The 16,082-nt window shown below is 48.7% G+C and overlaps 9 protein-coding genes across 9 annotated transcripts; 5 read left to right on the top strand and 4 right to left on the bottom strand.

The window, feature by feature from the left end:
• Positions 1 to 765: 765 nt before the first annotated feature.
• A1O9_11668 (uncharacterized protein) lies at positions 766 to 1,080 on the bottom strand (the record flags this gene model as incomplete). The annotated part of the gene is made up of 1 exon (XM_013399563.1): positions 766 to 1,080. The coding sequence occupies one exon, from the start codon at positions 1,078 to 1,080 to the stop codon at positions 766 to 768; it is 315 nt and encodes a 104-aa protein (XP_013255017.1).
• A 187-nt stretch (positions 1,081 to 1,267) lies between these two features.
• On the bottom strand, positions 1,268 to 1,728 carry A1O9_11669 (uncharacterized protein; the record flags this gene model as incomplete). Its single annotated transcript, XM_013399564.1, has 2 exons — positions 1,268 to 1,466; positions 1,517 to 1,728. 2 exons carry the CDS (start codon positions 1,726 to 1,728, stop codon positions 1,268 to 1,270), a joined length of 411 nt encoding a protein of 136 aa, XP_013255018.1.
• Positions 1,729 to 2,289: 561 nt separating this feature from the next.
• A1O9_11670 (uncharacterized protein) lies at positions 2,290 to 3,678 on the top strand (the record flags this gene model as incomplete). The annotated part of the gene is made up of 1 exon (XM_013399565.1): positions 2,290 to 3,678. One exon carries the CDS (start codon positions 2,290 to 2,292, stop codon positions 3,676 to 3,678), a length of 1,389 nt encoding a protein of 462 aa, XP_013255019.1.
• An 899-nt stretch (positions 3,679 to 4,577) lies between these two features.
• On the top strand, positions 4,578 to 5,075 carry A1O9_11671 (uncharacterized protein; the record flags this gene model as incomplete). The annotated part of the gene is made up of 2 exons (XM_013399566.1): positions 4,578 to 4,801; positions 4,841 to 5,075. 2 exons carry the CDS (start codon positions 4,578 to 4,580, stop codon positions 5,073 to 5,075), a joined length of 459 nt encoding a protein of 152 aa, XP_013255020.1.
• Positions 5,076 to 7,308: 2,233 nt separating this feature from the next.
• On the top strand, positions 7,309 to 7,854 carry A1O9_11672 (uncharacterized protein; the record flags this gene model as incomplete). Its single annotated transcript, XM_013399567.1, has 1 exon — positions 7,309 to 7,854. One exon carries the CDS (start codon positions 7,309 to 7,311, stop codon positions 7,852 to 7,854), a length of 546 nt encoding a protein of 181 aa, XP_013255021.1.
• Positions 7,855 to 7,866: 12 nt separating this feature from the next.
• Positions 7,867 to 9,266, top strand: A1O9_11673 (uncharacterized protein; the record flags this gene model as incomplete). Its single annotated transcript, XM_013399568.1, has 3 exons — positions 7,867 to 8,619; positions 8,672 to 8,744; positions 8,806 to 9,266. The coding sequence occupies 3 exons, from the start codon at positions 7,867 to 7,869 to the stop codon at positions 9,264 to 9,266; spliced, it is 1,287 nt and encodes a 428-aa protein (XP_013255022.1).
• Positions 9,267 to 9,603: 337 nt separating this feature from the next.
• A1O9_11674 (uncharacterized protein) lies at positions 9,604 to 10,337 on the bottom strand (the record flags this gene model as incomplete). The annotated part of the gene is made up of 2 exons (XM_013399569.1): positions 9,604 to 9,643; positions 9,691 to 10,337. The coding sequence occupies 2 exons, from the start codon at positions 10,335 to 10,337 to the stop codon at positions 9,604 to 9,606; spliced, it is 687 nt and encodes a 228-aa protein (XP_013255023.1).
• Positions 10,338 to 12,004: 1,667 nt separating this feature from the next.
• Positions 12,005 to 12,973, top strand: A1O9_11675 (uncharacterized protein; the record flags this gene model as incomplete). Its single annotated transcript, XM_013399570.1, has 1 exon — positions 12,005 to 12,973. The coding sequence occupies one exon, from the start codon at positions 12,005 to 12,007 to the stop codon at positions 12,971 to 12,973; it is 969 nt and encodes a 322-aa protein (XP_013255024.1).
• An 81-nt stretch (positions 12,974 to 13,054) lies between these two features.
• A1O9_11676 (uncharacterized protein) lies at positions 13,055 to 14,371 on the bottom strand (the record flags this gene model as incomplete). Its single annotated transcript, XM_013399571.1, has 1 exon — positions 13,055 to 14,371. One exon carries the CDS (start codon positions 14,369 to 14,371, stop codon positions 13,055 to 13,057), a length of 1,317 nt encoding a protein of 438 aa, XP_013255025.1.
• Positions 14,372 to 16,082: the final 1,711 nt, after the last annotated feature.

Consider the following 16,082-nt stretch of genomic DNA (forward strand, 5'->3'; position numbering starts at 1 on the left):
TTCGGGGCGTAGAATTCGGCTCTATCCGAAGCATCACTCGCCGAAGTATTCAGCCTCTGCTGGATCTCATGAGAGAGCATAATGTGTGAGATAGGCGAGAATCTGGGCAGTAAAAACACCCAGTTTCCATTGCAGGGAGAGAAATGTCGAACGTGATTTCCATGTCGTGGATATTGTATCCCTTGTATGGAGGCGTCTGAGATTCGGATTACTTTGTGAGTTTGTACCTTATATATCACCGAATCAGAAGCGATGATTTCTAACTCGGAACAGCTAGGACCCCAAAGAGCCAGTACCTAGATTCGTCACCCTATATTTGGTGATCAAGGAGGAAAGACAACTTTAGAAGAGGGCTTTGGTGGTCAGGACAGTAATAATTGACCACCTTCATGGCAAATCCATCTTTTTGTTATAGCATGATTACTCAACTCCAAGAATGAAACTTAGAACCAAGTTTGGTTTTGTGCTAAGCATGCATAATGGTCTGCTGAAGAACTCAAAAAGTAAATAGTTGAGCACACTTTCATTGATGTTCTACACAGCCATTCTGCACCTAGTTTGTGCCTTTAGTCGCTTGACCCTCTGATAATTACCATCATGCTTCAGACCTGATGTAAGGAATTCCAGTTAACTTAAATGCTCGTTCGCTGAGCACAGGGTCTTCTACAGGCCTTGTGCGATTTGCCGAGCACGGCGTTCCACCTCGCATTGCAATGTTAGACCCAATATGGCGAGCATTGGGCCAGTGTGTCGTTCCAAGGCGTTCTAATCGACAGTCATTGAATATCTTCGTAATGTATAACAGGTGCATATACTCTCAAAGGCGCCTTTCTTCCGAATCAGATCCTCCTGAGTTGCAATCTTTACAGGCATAAAACACGTGTAGATTGCAAATCGGTCTTGAGTGGTTTGGGTAGGGACGTTGTAATGAGGAGTCCGGCTGTCCCAGACCATGAGATCACCTGGATCAGCGCAGACCTTAATCCACTCAAAGCCGTGATCGCTGAGCCACTCCATGCCATTCTTTGTAAATCCGTACCATTCTGGTGTCCAGGCAGGTATTCGTTCTTCAGCTTTCATTTCCTTGTGGAACTGCTCTGAAACACGATGGCCACCCTTACACACAATAAGTCCACCATCATCGGGACCACAAGGATTGAGATTCACCAGACCTTGAAGACATCTAAAGCCAGGTTTCGCTGGATCTTGGTCTTGGTGTGGCCATAGCTTGTTTTCTGGAAGGTCTTCCCGATTAGCAAAGCCGACATTAACAACATCGAAGGAAAATTAAATCGGTGTCATCGTAGACCCTCTCAAAAGCCTCAACGACTCCCGGTTCACTGCGGATATCCCACACCCATTTCTCGTGGGTGACACCGTAATGCAGAATCATGCCCTTTTCATTAAGGACTGGGAGCTTCTCCTTCCTGACCGTTGAGGGGTCATGGCGGGAATACCCAAGACCACTAGACGGTCAGTGAATTGTGTTTTTAAATCTGACGATGATTCAACTTACAAGTCCTCAATATAGCTGTAAAATTTATCCGAGTATTCCCCAGCTCGTGTTTTCGGGATTGCACCCTTGATGACTGCGTATCCATCTCTGTTCAAGTCGTCACGCCAATCGCCGTAATTGGTAACCTCGCCATCGAGTTTCATGGCACCAGATGACCTACTTGGGAGAATCATGGCGCTTACGCACGTTGAAGTGGCGGCAGTAGTGGCCATAGTCAGTGAGACAGTTAACAATGTTGATGCAAAGCCTTTTGGAGACTTTCCAACTTCAAATACCAAAGTTTTCGGTGGAATGGTTTTATGTCTAATGCCTACCCAGAGCCTCGGAGTAGCGATACAGACCAAACCTCTGGAGCAAGCCATAGTGCGAGTATCAGTGCAAAGGATCCCCGAAATCAGCCTAAACAGTCGCCCCGAACATTGCAATATCCTGACCGAACTCCAAATATTGGAGGACCATTAAAAGGGGCAGTGTAGGTCGGCCATATTCCTTGTGAAAGCTCGGCCGAATAGTTCGGCCACCTCGGACGACGCCGACGAGGCCCGGGAAACTCGACACGACTCGGCAAGGACATCTACACTCTTAGATCCGAGTGTAGATGTTCCTGGCGCAGGGATAGCATCACGAGGTTTGCATCCGGCATGTGGTATGAGTTGGAACCTGGTTTATTACTCAGAATGGAACGCTAGGCAGATGGTACAGGCGGCCGGGGAAAACATTGAAATTCCTTGGATTTCGTGACCCAGGTCCAAGGTTCAAGTCGGCAACAGTAAATGGCAGAATCATTCAGGATTATCATAGTCGGTGGAGGGATTGGTGGCTTGTCCGCTGTACGTTATCGAGCAACTGAGGACACCAATTTACTAAGAATATCCCAGGCAATTGCGCTACGAAAAGATGATCGAGAGATCACGGTCCTCGAGCAATCTTCTTTGAATCGTGAGATTGGAGCAACGATCTCTTTACAACCTAACGCTTCGAAAATTGTTGAGAGGCAATGGGGGCTGGAAGCTCCCCTTCACGCCAAGGGGTCGATGATTGACCAGGGATTTCAGGTGTACAATCTTGATGGTGAACTCCAGATGCGACAGCCTCTAAACACGACGGCGAAATATGGATCCGAACGTATGCTTTACCATCGTGTGGATCTCCACGACGTAATGAAAAGTCGGTGTACAGATTCAGCATATTCTGGTCGTCCAGTGACTATTCGGGTGTCTAGCAAAGTCGTCTCATGTGATGTTGAACAAGGCACGGTTGTGCTGGAGAGTGGGGAGAGGCTGACGGCAGACCTAATCGTAGCAGCCGATGGCATCAAAAGCACTATCAGGGAAGCTGTTCTCGGAGATAGAGTTGACCCTATGCCGACTGGCCATTCTGCATATCGCATTGTGATCCCTATGGACGAAATTGCAAGCAGTCAAGCCTTCACAGATGTTTTAAATCCACAAGAGTCATTCACAACGATGGTTTTAGGTCACGACAAAAGGCTCATAATGGGACCGGCAAGAAACTCATCAATATACAGTATCGTCGCCATGATCCCCGATGAGACCATGCATGAATCATCCACTGAATCATCCTGGAACACCAGAGCCGACCTGTCCCAAATGCTGTCCACTTTCAAGGATTTCCCAGCTTGGGCAAGGGTGCCTCTTGAGCTTGCAAAAGAAGCTGGTCTATGGAAGCTAAGAGACATAGACCCATTACGAACATGGTACAGGGGTCGTGCCATTCTCATTGGTGATGCAGCGCACGCGATGCTCCCCACACAGGGTCAAGGCGCAAGCCAAACTGTTGAGGACGCCGAGGCACTTGGAGCGTTCTTCTGTGGTACAAGTGGCAATCAAACGGCAATAGACATCGAGGCCATCAACAAGCTGGTTTTCGATTGTAGATATGAGAGAGCTACGTTGATTCAGACTTTCAGCCGACAGGCAGCAAGACCTGCCACTGATCTCAGCGACCACACCATCAAAATGAATCCAAACGAGTTCATGCATTATAACTTTGATTATACTGGGGCACTGGATTGGATAAAGAGGCACGATTTGCCCACTCCACGTAGACAAGAGAGTGACAAGGCATTTGGAAGTAAATTCACTTCCATGGATAAGGGAGACACGGATTTTCGACGACTACTTCAGGTTGTAGAGCCATAACATGTTATTATAAATAAAGCCGGGTCATGATACGTAGTCCAAATTTACTAGCACACCTTCCTATAAGTGCCATATATGGTACTATTCAGCTAATAGGAGTGAACGAGGATGGTCTGTTTCTTCAACGAAGAAGCAAGATTATCCTGTCTTTATCTACAGACACATGAATACTCACCAAACAGCTATCTGTGGAAGTTGAATTGTTCAGTGAACACTTCCACGTTATAGGAGAGCAGCTACATGTGCATTCCAGTAAAGAATAGAATGCAAGCCACGTCATTTAACGCCACGAAGAAACGTTCACGTTATCACTAGACTATGTCGGAATTTGTAATAATGATGCAGATATCTGTATTCACATAATCCTTTTCGCCGAGGTTTCTATTACATCAGAAAGCGATGAAGTACACAGATGGAGCGTTGAATCGGATTTCCTCCCTCCGCGCTTTGCCATCGCCTTTGTCCTGGGATTTCTCTGTACTTGACTCGGGCCCCGAATCAAGGAATAATGGTTCCCACACGGACAGATGCTTGCGTTTTGCTGCTCAGCGAATCTAAATGCCAATCTCGCTGGTGTGTAAGCCATAGCACCATACCTCTATCAGCCAGCTTTTGGATGAATCGTGTGGGTGAAATCCACGATGACGAGATCTAGGAGCGACTTGCGTATCGTCGTTGTCATGGGGGCGGGAAGAATCACAGGCAGTCCCTGAGCTGAGACCATTCACTCGGGATATATGCTCAATCTCGATCATGGGACAGGCTTGTAGACAGAAAGCTTAATCGGTGGAAAACTCACTCCGGGTGCCGACTCCGACCGCTGATCCAAGAGGTATATCAAGTTCACCGGGTAAAGCAACATGAGCAACTAACACGACTTACTGATAGATCCCTTGAACATGAAATCGTCCCAGGTGGTCATAGTTGTGATTGCCCTCGCCTCCCGTAAGCATCTCAATGCCGTCGAATCAACCTTCTTACCAAACCGGACTAATCTAGTCTCCACCATCGCATTGTCACTGATATCTGCATTCGGTGGATTGCTGGGTTTTTACACTCCGAGATATATTGCGAAAGGCAAGAGCTATGGTAGCATCACTCCGACGCAGGGCCTGGGAGCACGGTGTGAGATGTGCTTACTTAGGTCTCCTTCAAACTCCAGGGGAGTTGGAAACCTATTGGGAATGCCAATTGCGATCGCTCTCGGACGTCGAGTTGTCATCCTCGTTGCGGCATTAGTTCTCATGATAGGAGCTATACTTTGTGCGACAGGCTCATCATTTGAAATGCACCTTGTGGCACGAGTACTGCTTGGTTTCGCCGCCGGACAAGGTGAATCAGTCGTTCCTATGATTATCCAAGTAGGTGGTGATCTGGACGTATTTGGCGCATACTGATTTGTGCAGGAAATTGTGCAGGAAATACATTTCCTGCACAAAAGATCAAGAGGTTTTTTCATTCAGCACATGGTTCAGATCATTGGCAGTATGGTTCTGGTCCTCCGTGTGGGCCCTATCGCGGCCAGGCCGTCTCCTGAATCGTGGTATGGACATGCAGCGATGCTCGCCGGTGCTGAGTTAATTGCAACGATATTTCTGCTTCCAGAAACGAAATTTCGTCAGCCACATAAATCCCCCACGCAATATTCTCACGTCGACACATCTCATGATTGACATCAGCTACGCCTCAGGATACTGAATATACCGTAGCCCTCACAGAATTTTTGCCAAGGACCTGGCTCTCAGATCTGCGACTCTTGGATGGCCAACCTGAGTGGAATAAAGGCTTTTGCCTTATTCGGGTGTATAAGAAGGCATATCCTGCTGAATCTATTAATGGCTCTAAGGACCAAATTTTGCTCTGTACAGGCCAACACAAGCTATCAACTGCGGGCAAATATTTACCTGAATTAGCGGTTCTTCCTCTCTTAGGATAATAGTCCGATCGTTTTATTTAATGGGCAGCTCGTTGCCATGTGGGGATATATGAGCCTAAGTATCGACTTGTCCCTCTCGTCTTACCAATAATCGTGGGCCTGTTCACGATCATTTTGTGTGTGCAGAAGCATTATTTCGTTCGCTATCACTTACAAGATCGCACCCTTCGTTAGTGCCTTCGGGTACGATTGACAATTCCTCACCTTTGGTGTACGAACAGAATTTGTTGGACTTCTAGGTATACCAGTCCTTGCTTCTGGAAAGTCTATAAGCGCACATACAGGCCGTTGGATAAAAGAACGTCCCTTATAACAAGATGGAGTGAAGCCTCAGTACTTTTCCGCAAGAGGGTCACTCATTGTCCACTGTCACACAGCGGGAGCAGCATTCAGTAGACTTGACAGCATGAACTATGGGATAAAGATAGACTTGAGATTTTGACAGTAGCGATTTTCTGTCTGATAGAAAAACAGCTTGCTTTTTGTTCGATTCATTTAATACCACAGGCACAGAGCGGTTACTATGCCTGGTATACCGGATGTGCGAGTTACATACTTGGTTCGCACCGATAGGAAAACGCCCAGAAGGGCGTGTTATTGGCGCCGAAGGCGTCATCAGCTCCTCTCCTCGAACCTCGGAGGCCTGACTACCACCCATAATCTTGCCTAACTCTGACTTGACCAGACCACTAAAGTTTCCGATCAAAAATCTCGAAACGAGAACTACCCCATTCCATCCATCGCACATCTTAATAAGTTGTAGTTGTTTCCAAACGACAGAAACAACACTGACCTGATTGCTGTTATCATCCATGGCGACATGCCTCAAAGCTGCCAACGAGACATGATTCAGATTAATTGGTGATGGCAAAAGTGCCTTCTCAAGACTCACGAGTTCCATCCACCCCTTGAAGCCGATGCATGCTAGGAACCGGAGTGGTCCCGACTTGGGGGGGGTTAGAATCCGGTGCCTGCCAGGTCCCCACGAAATGAACATAGGGAGAAAGTGGGAGAGGTGCCTTTCCTCCTGGGGAAGTCAGTCTGATTAAATGCTCAGCCACCAAAGGTATTCTCATTGGGCACAAACTACCGAGCGAGCCCCAACTATACGTAACTAGCCACCAAGATTGAGCAATGTAGGTAAGCAACGCATGTTTCCAAGGTTCTTGAGACAGCAAGGGCATTCAGTGCGGGGACATTCTTCTATCCAACCAGTCGCTGGAGAATTCCAACCATAGCTACCTACAAAACAGCTTATGCCAGCTCGACAAATCCTCAGACAATAGTCAATTCTCCTCCCCACAAGCGTCTGGTCCGAGCTCAGGCTCAATAGGGCCATAATGCAGGCCCCTCCAGCGAAACGGCCACGGCTATCGATGGCATGCAACCAGTGTCGGAGGAGAAAGGTCAAATGCGACGCTGAATATCCGAAGTGTCGACGTTGCAGACAGCGCAGCGACGAGTGCATAACCACTGATCCGCGACGACCTGGTATCTCGGTGACGAGGGAATGGTTGGATCTACGAGTACAATCTCAAGCTCGCAGCAACACTACTTCCGACATTTTGCCTAGTGAGGATGAGCAGACGTCGGACCTGCTGAGTGACCGTGACACTATCATCCTATCCGCCGGAAAGAACTTGGAGGAGATAAGCGAGGTTCCTGGTATATCCCCAGTGCATCAGCCTCACGAAATGTCATTTAACATCGATAGCGCCACAAACAGGATCAAGATGCTGGGGGCTAGTAGTTCGCAGTGCCTCTCAAAATCCTTAGACGTATACTTCAAGTCGGCTAACTCGAAGCCTTTATCAAATATCTTCAGGCATGGCATGAGACATGTGGAAGAGCTCAATCTTGCTCCTGTTCTTTCATGGCCACCATTGCCAGACGCAGCGACCTGCTCGGCACGCTTAGAGGTATTCTTCACCCGTATCCATGTCATCTATCCTGTCTTCGACATCGACTTCTTCAAGGCAACTGTCATCAAACTGGCTTCCGTCTCCAACCTTATGGCTTTGCCACAAGAGCAAATCCCGCTGCTCGTGTCCGCATATCTTGTGATGAGTTTGGGCGCCGATGAAGTTGCTCACAAACTTACTCCGGATGGAGGAAAGTTTATGGAAGCAGCAGCAGGATTGGTAGGTCATGTGGTCTTTATGCCATACCTTGCTTCAGTACAATGTTTGCTCCTATTCACCATAGTCTGTCGAGGACAGAATCAAGACGGTGTCGGATAGCAGACCCTAGGTATGGCGGTTCGAATCGCTCAGACATTAGGCCTTCATCGACACTCGGCCGTTCAACCCTCAACTCAACATGGTGTGCAGAAGAAAGCCGAGCAGCTCTTCCACGCCCGGATCTGGGCGATTTGCTGTTGCCTTGAAAAGTTCATGCAGTTGGAATCTGGGAGGCCAACAATGATAGCTGCGGTCGATCGAGATCAAATGATGGGACGTGATCAGCGGCCACCTGGTCCTGATTTCCTGCAATGGCTGATGGGTCTGGCCCAATACCAGGAACGAATCATACAACATATCTACGGGTACAAACCTGGTGAAAGAACGGCTCGCACCGTGTTGCTTGACACTGCAGAATTGGATAGCCTACTATTAGCCTGGGCCAACGAAGTGCCCGCTCAATACCGGCTAGGAGCTCACCTGTTCTGCTTTGTAGATGAATACCATTTTGCAGCTTACCTGTCAATACAATACCATCAGGCCATGATAGCACTCCATCGAGCAGGGCTTATTGCGCCAACGACTATCTATGAGGCGGAGGTTGCAACACACTGTGCTGGAGACCCTTCGGAGTTTCGATTGAGAAAGGGGGAGTATATCTGCATTCATAGTGCTCGCGAAATCGCCACATTGACCCTCGAGCTTGCAGATCGCAAGGCTAACTCACGAATACTCAATGCGGGACCGCCATTGATGGCGTGTATCGTGATTGCTATATACCTCATGAAAAATCCGACCAATAGGCTGAGAGTGGCAGATCTAGAGGTATGTGCTCCATGGGTCTGCATGATGCAATGGAAGAACTCATTTCGAATAGCTTCTCAAGGAATGTGCAAACTACAATGCGGACCACTTCTTGGATTCTGGTCATGATCCACGATTCGCCCACGGTATGTGGAACAAGTCCCTATGTCAATACTAGGAGGAGATTCTCATCTCATCTTCCAATAGGAGTCGTCACCATTTACGAGCAAGTCAAAGCACACTTCGATAATTTTGAAAACAATAATGGCAGAAAAAACGCGAAATCCTCGCGCGCATTGATTGAGGGAACAAATGAGCTTCCCACACAAAAAACACAGCCAGAAAGCCAGCAAGGCGCATCTCTAGCCTATCATGCACCATTCTCTCCAAACCAAAACTACCAGTTTTTCACGAACGCGGATGGAGGGATTCAAATGGACAACCAAGGCAATGCGTCACTTGACTGTGGGATGAAAGATGGCAAGTCTAGCAACAATTTCGACTTGCAAAACGGCAACGTAATAGCGCTCTTCCCATTTGACGGGCTCAATGTGGAAGACCTATGGAATTGGATGCTTGTCACCGATGCAATAGAACCAACAGATGAAACAGAGTGGATGGGGACCCAAGTAGTCCAAAACGGTTCTGAGCCATTACGGGAAAGTTGAGATTTTTCTCGAGATGGCTAAAATCCGAGAACCCATACTGCAGGACGACTTTCTGAAAATTTTAACAAGCCTCGCCAGGGTCACACTCAACTACATTCGACGTTGATAATGAGGCCCAACTAATGCCGCATCTATTTAGCCATACCTCTGTGCAAACACGTGGAGGACAATCAGTGGAAAACAAGTTGTGAACTATCATAAGTGGGAGAGCCATCACTCATCTCTACGACAAAGACTCCATAATCAAATTTTTGCACAGTGATTGTCTTTGATATGCGGCGAAAAGTGCAAGCAAGTCCAGAGGCCGGATGCACCCTGCACGAAAGGTCCTCTTCACCTACAATCTGACCCCACATAGCAGAGGACATGCAGCATACCTGGAAGCCATCAAAGAGAAGCACGACTGGTTGTATATCGGGCTCACCAGTCGTAGAGACCGTCCTTATGGATGAATTTTCCGACACTTGCATCTCTTTCCCCTTCGAGGATACTCAAGATTGACTGGCCGGAGATTTTTGGATCTCCTGCAAGTCCACCAGGGTTCCTCATTTCGTCACTATGGCCACGCAGGTTCGACACCACGAATCCAGGACAGAATGCAAATACTTTCAATCCCATGCCCTTGTACTTTTGGTACTCGCACACCGCAACCATGTTCAGGGCCGCCTTCATGGCTTTATAAGCCTCTGAATTGGGTGGCTCCGGATAGGTTTTTGGCTTCTCTTCGCTTGCAATCGAACCAGCAGCGCTGGTCACATATATTGAGTACGGAATTCTGGATTTGAGCAGCAATGGCCTGAATGCCTCAGACACCAAGACTGGCCCAAGGAGATTGGTCTGAAAGCTCGCCTCGAATCGTATTCTCGGGCTGGGGTTGTTGTTTCCAACGGCAGCATTGTTGATCAAAACGTCCAGTTGGCCGAAATCTGTCTCAATCTTCTCCAGGGCCTTCTGAATGGAATTTTCGTCGGTGACATTCATTTCCAGCGTCGATAACTGGCCTTTGAGGCCGCCGGCAGCTTCTATTTCTGCCATTGCTTTCTTCAGTTTCTCCAAAGATCGGCCAGACATGATCACTCGAAAGTCCTCCGACGCCCTGGCAAGAACTTGAGAAGTCGCATATCCAACGCCAGAATTAGCACCTTCATCTCTACTGTAAGCAAAAGCCTCATGTTGATAGGGGATGGTGTGGTCTTACCAGTAATCAAGACGACTCTGGAAGACATGTCGAATCGCGAATGGAAGCCGGATATTAGACAGGTCGTGAAGATGTTTCAAGGTCAGTTGAGCAAGTGTTGAAGAATACCAGGAGTTATTGTAGGTCCGTTCAAAGGGGCTTCGTCTTTTATAGGCATGATATCTACTCCCAAGACCAGCTATACCGCCAAGTTGAAGGCACTAATAGAGACACCAAATGCTGTAGCGCTCCTGTCTGCAGGGGTGCCATGTTAGCGATATGGAGTTTGCTGTCGTTTGTATGGTGCCAGCACACCGTAGATAGGTCTTTAACTACCCTTTATATGTCGGACCTATATATTTGCCTAATAATTACTATTCTGCCCTGCTAGAACCCAGGGGGTGACAGAGCTCGTGGACCACCCGAGATATAGCCAGTTGATAACATGCATTTTAGCCTCTACGGACTACCAATCCTCGCCTTTTATACGCTTTCCACCCACTTTTACAAGTGATTCGCATCGTCTAGGTATGGGCCTTAATATAGGTTAGGTTAGGTTTTAGTAGGGGTAGTTAACCCGCCCAATGGTCACTGGGTTGTTATAAAGCGGAACCTATCTCAGTCCTTATTTTAGTAAGGCTAGGCTAGGTTCAGGTTAGGTTTCTATCTTAGCCCCTGCCATTCAAGATCAGTCCATCTGAGGACTTCTTGGAACGTGAGTAGGGAATCCGGATACCGTGTCGCAAACTCACTAAGTCAATCCGTTTTGGGAGTATCCTGGCGAAAAGTGACGTTAACCCGGCTATCGGAGATTAGGACCTTTTCTCCGTTGGGTTTAATGCCGGCGGTTTTCTTTAGATCGTCCGGTTCAGCATCTGTCAGCCTCCTCAACCAAGCAACAAATGTATTTCTGGGACCGTTGTGCCCTTGTTAACTCGAATGCAATATGACTGCACTAGGAATTGGATGTCAAACTTGCAAAATCAGACGGGTCAAGGCAAGTTGTTGATCCACAAACTCCATCCACACCGCAGCTGATTTCTCATCCAAGTGCGACGGAGTCCAACCTACTTGCCGTAGATGCCTGAAATCTAAGCGGGTTTGTCTACAAGGTGGCTCCAAGCAGCCCGCGTTCTCAATTCACAATGAAAATCGTTATGCCAGTGGCCAGACTAAGCGGCCCAGAGGACCCCGCTCCTCTCTCAGCCTCGTCACGGCAGGTGTCAACAATAGTCCCATGCTACTCAACCCGCGATTCGATTTGAAAACAAGAGCTCTTGCCTCCTATCTTCACTTTCAGCTCCAGACGCTGACCAATGTCTCAAGTGTCTGTAATGGGCTCGCTGATTGTGTGGCCATCTGGGCGTCTGGGAGCAATTGCTACATGGTCGAGCTTGGTATCACAACGTTGGCCTTGGGAATTTTCTCTAATGTGCACCGAGATTCCCCTGCTGCAACAATAGCTTCCAGAAATTATGAAAAGCTCCTTGGCATTGTGCGTCAGACTGTACCGACCCTGGATGAGAAAAATGTCGATTCCTGTCTGCTAGCAATTTTCACCATGGCCCGATATGAAGCTACAATCTATGACGACATATCAGGTAATGTGAGCAACTGCAAAAGCCTTTCGCATCATGACGGAGCGAGGGCAGTATTGAAGCTTTGGAAAACCGGCTTGAGCCAAAAAATGGCGGCTACTGAAGTAATCAAGCATACTAGGAGGGGGCTAATTAGGTCTACCCTTCTGACTGGATCTCTGGTACCCAAGTGGATGCAGAATGGCCATGACTTTGGTGAACGTGGCCGGGAGCTGGCTTTTGACCAAATAATGGTACAGCTCTTAAATCTTCGCCACGAGGTTCATCATCTCTGTCGCAAGCACGGCGACGTACACGGATTCGATTCAGACAAAATCACACCGAGAGCTCTGGAATTATTCGATGAACTTCGGGATATCGACGGCGCACTGCAGGACTGGAAGGCACATTTTCCACGCGGTTGGACTTATCGAACCGCCTATTCTGACAGTGAGCTTTCTGGAAATAGAACGGATACTGCCCCGTGGACTGTCTACAGCTACACGAGCCCGGTGCATGCATGGACCTGGAATCAGTATATCACAACTTGCATGCTGATTGACAGTACACGCATCAGAATTCTGGACATTTGCCAGAACCCGAGCGCGGATGAGTATTCTCGGAAAGAGCAACTCAAGCAGTGCACTTCTCGCATTCACACCATGTGTGATCAGCTGGCTGCCAATATACCCTACTGTTTACAGCGATTCAAGCCTAGTAATAGTCGCACCTCCGAAGAAAGAGAACTGGATCACATCTGGTATAGTTCAGACCGAAAGATCAAGCCTTATGCCGCCAATCAATTAATCTGGCCGGTTGGGATCGCTGCAGGTATCAGCAACATGGATCCAAAGCAGCGGGAATGGTTCAAGTCCATGCTAGGGGCCTTGGGGAGGATAACAGGGTTGGGAGTTATTGCGTGTGCAGATACGAACAACTGGCTAGAGCTTTGATGTATTTGCCCCATCAAAACTGGTCACCAGTTAGTGGTTCCATGAGCCGGACACGATCCTAGCGAAAGCCCAGGAGCAAATTCACCACAAAAGGAATGCTAAGCCTTCGTCGCCTTTGAGATTCCCAGTGCAGACTCGGTCCCACCCACCCTCGATTCCCTCAGCTCCACGCAGTCCCTTATGAATACCTAGCTTGACACCAAGGACCGCATCGCTTCCATTGGCCAGCTGCTCTTGTAGGAGCTCGTCAAAGGCAGCATCTTGATCGCTGAAGAATCTAGCTTCCCCAATCGCGGCCTGGGCGTCCTCCCGGATTGCAGACGCATTGCATCGCACAGCTCCGAGCCTCGTTATGATTGCTTGTCGCTCGGCGAGGTCTTCGGGGGTATACACTTTTGATTCTCCCCCCACAATCAGGACCTCCACTTTAATCCCTGCTTTATTTGCACGGAGCTGGTTTGATAGTGGTTCACAGACTCCAGCTCGGCCGGCGAAATCAACAATCACAAACCTGTCAATAGATTGAGCAAACAGCCAGTCCGATGATGTTCCGCTATGAAGGTCTGCATATTTGATAGATTTAATTTGAACTTCGCTTTGAAAGCTGGCAAAGGGGCTCAGCTCGGGCGCAGCGGACGAAACTTCAAGGACTGCCACAGGGCCGCTTCCAGGCGCTCGCTTTGTTGTAAGCTGGTGGACAAAGCTGCGACAGGTTTTTGTGCCAGCACCAAGACAAATAACTAATGTCCTCTTCAAGTCAGCATCCTCCGGGCTCCAAGGATGCCCTATTCCAGGATGCAGCACAGGATCACCGGGCAAAGATGCGAAAGCGAAGCGATTGAATGTGTACGCAGATTTCCAGGGTGGTAGCAACGCCGATTTCCACGCCAGCTCCCTCACGCCAGGCGATGTTTCAGATTTGACGCTCTCCAGGGTGTCCGACACGGATATGTAGCGCTGGTACAGTGGCATTACCTTCGCTCTGTGCTCACTGATCTCTATGAAATGCCCCTGAATTTTAGGGGACTGTTGGAGGAACAGGTCGACAGGAAACGTGGAGATGGGAAAGAATCCCCATAGCAGGGAACCGTTCTTCAATGTTGGGATTGTACTTTCGAGAATTGTTGCATATCCCCACCCAGGTGAGATACCGTACTGAGAGCGGTCATTGTAGGGTGCTTCAACAAATTCCGGTACGGGGAAGGTGTCCCACCAATGCAAGACTTTTCCAGAAGCGCAGTACGCAAGGTTGTTTGACGAGAGCCCGAGGATTGTCGATTGGATCCTGACACTTGAATCGTCCAGAGGACCCAGGTTGTCGGTGGAGGGTGTGACGAAATATTGGCGGTCGTAGTGCGTCTTGTCTACGATGCGAATCGTGTGCTTTTCGGTCGACATTGTTGTAGGCCGCTCTTTCAAGGGATTTCACGGCAATTGTTTCGCAGTGAACCTAAAGATCAAGGCTGGTGAGAGTGTCACTCTCATAACTTTGCCCTCAATATGGAGCGGCTTTTATGATAGAACTTTATACGCCCGTAGATCGACAACTCTCGGGCTTGGAACATAAGCCAGCATAAGCCTGTTTACGATTACCCTTCGTCCTGCTTAATTACCCAAACAATGCTTAGATCCCAATAGGCAGCGGCATGTGGGGGAGCAACCCGTGGCTATCAAAGATAATTCTGCGAGTCGCAGGAGGCCTAACTCTTATAATGAAACTTTTGACTAGGTCATGACTCAAAGAACACTTTCCCGTTAGCCGGTTGGCTGTTATACGCAAGACGATTTCGGACCGCGGCTAACGGCCACCTGCGAACTATAGCCTGCCCACGCCGTTGTATTACTCACTAAATACTCTCACAGTTTCGCATTTCGTCCTTTGGCCAGCATGAGTCCGATCATCCTTCGCCGAGGAAAGGCCGATGGGAGTCAGGACTTGCTCTCCAGAAGGTATTGTGTGCTTGTTGTCCACGAGGATTATGGCCGCGCGAGTAGCGTTACTTTGCATCTTGCAGGTAAGATCACGTGATTTGTCAGACTCTCTCTTCTTGAGTGATGCTCATTTTGTCAATCCGGACTCTGGTCCTTCCTACGCTTGATACCTTTGCTACAGGGGAAGCGCAGTGGCGAGCCGTGGGGCGAGTTTTGTCTCCATTGCTGCACTGGGCTCATGTCTCTCTCTCTCGGCAGTACCTCTCCAGATTTCCTGGACGGAGGGCCTCTAGCAACTTTCCTTCGTCATATCCATGGACTCGCGTCATATGCTCAGGTCGATTCCACTCTGGAGGGAGTCCATTTCCCTCTCGGGCTCCGTCACATCGTAGGAGTTCGCAAAGGAATGGGTTTCGTAGCTGTGATGATTATAGATTTCTCTCACGACGAGATAAGTGAGCATTGGAAGAAGATCCGGGTGCATCGCACTCGGGTACATTGCAAAGTTGAATGATCGCTCGTCGTTGTGTGATCCGTGAGCATCTCTCTCATTAGAAGAAAACCTGGCTTCATTGCATTCCCCCTCCTCCGAGAAACCTTGCGATCCAGCGTCAGGCCATCCTACAGATGTCTAGGGCTCTACCGACCTCCACAACGCCCGTATCATGTTGTATGTGATAATGAAATCCTCCAATGGTGGTCGATGGCCCATCGACATTGAGCGAAACTTCAAGGTCGGGGTGATCTCACATTCAGAGTCCTCGCCAACCGAATCTCGATAGTGCAATCCCCGCTCTTGGGGAATCGTTTTCTCACATTCAGCAGAGTTGAAAAATCATCGTAGTGGTTGTGGCCGGGCGGCATTGCCGCTTGCTTACGCTGTCATGCCGTTGAGTGGCGACAGAGATTGGGAGGGTTCGAGAGCAGAGGTCCTGTCCGCCATTTATGTATGACTGTCGGGGCTCGACGGCCAACATCCTACCACCTGCCAGCGACTATGGGTAAATTCTTACAATTTAAAGATTCGCGAGCTCACACGTGTGTGTAACAGGTTATTCCCTCGCCCTGGATTGGCCATGTCATGAAACATGGTGATGCATCGAGGGGCAGTCAATACCAGCATCCCGGGGTGGTCAACTGTGCTGGCGCCAGCTGCCCATAACGGTTGCTGCATAAG

The sequence above is a fragment of the Exophiala aquamarina genome (assembly GCF_000709125.1).
Source record: "Exophiala aquamarina CBS 119918 chromosome Unknown aczIA-supercont1.18, whole genome shotgun sequence".
In the NCBI taxonomy this organism is placed as follows: Eukaryota; Fungi; Ascomycota; class Eurotiomycetes; order Chaetothyriales; family Herpotrichiellaceae; genus Exophiala; species Exophiala aquamarina.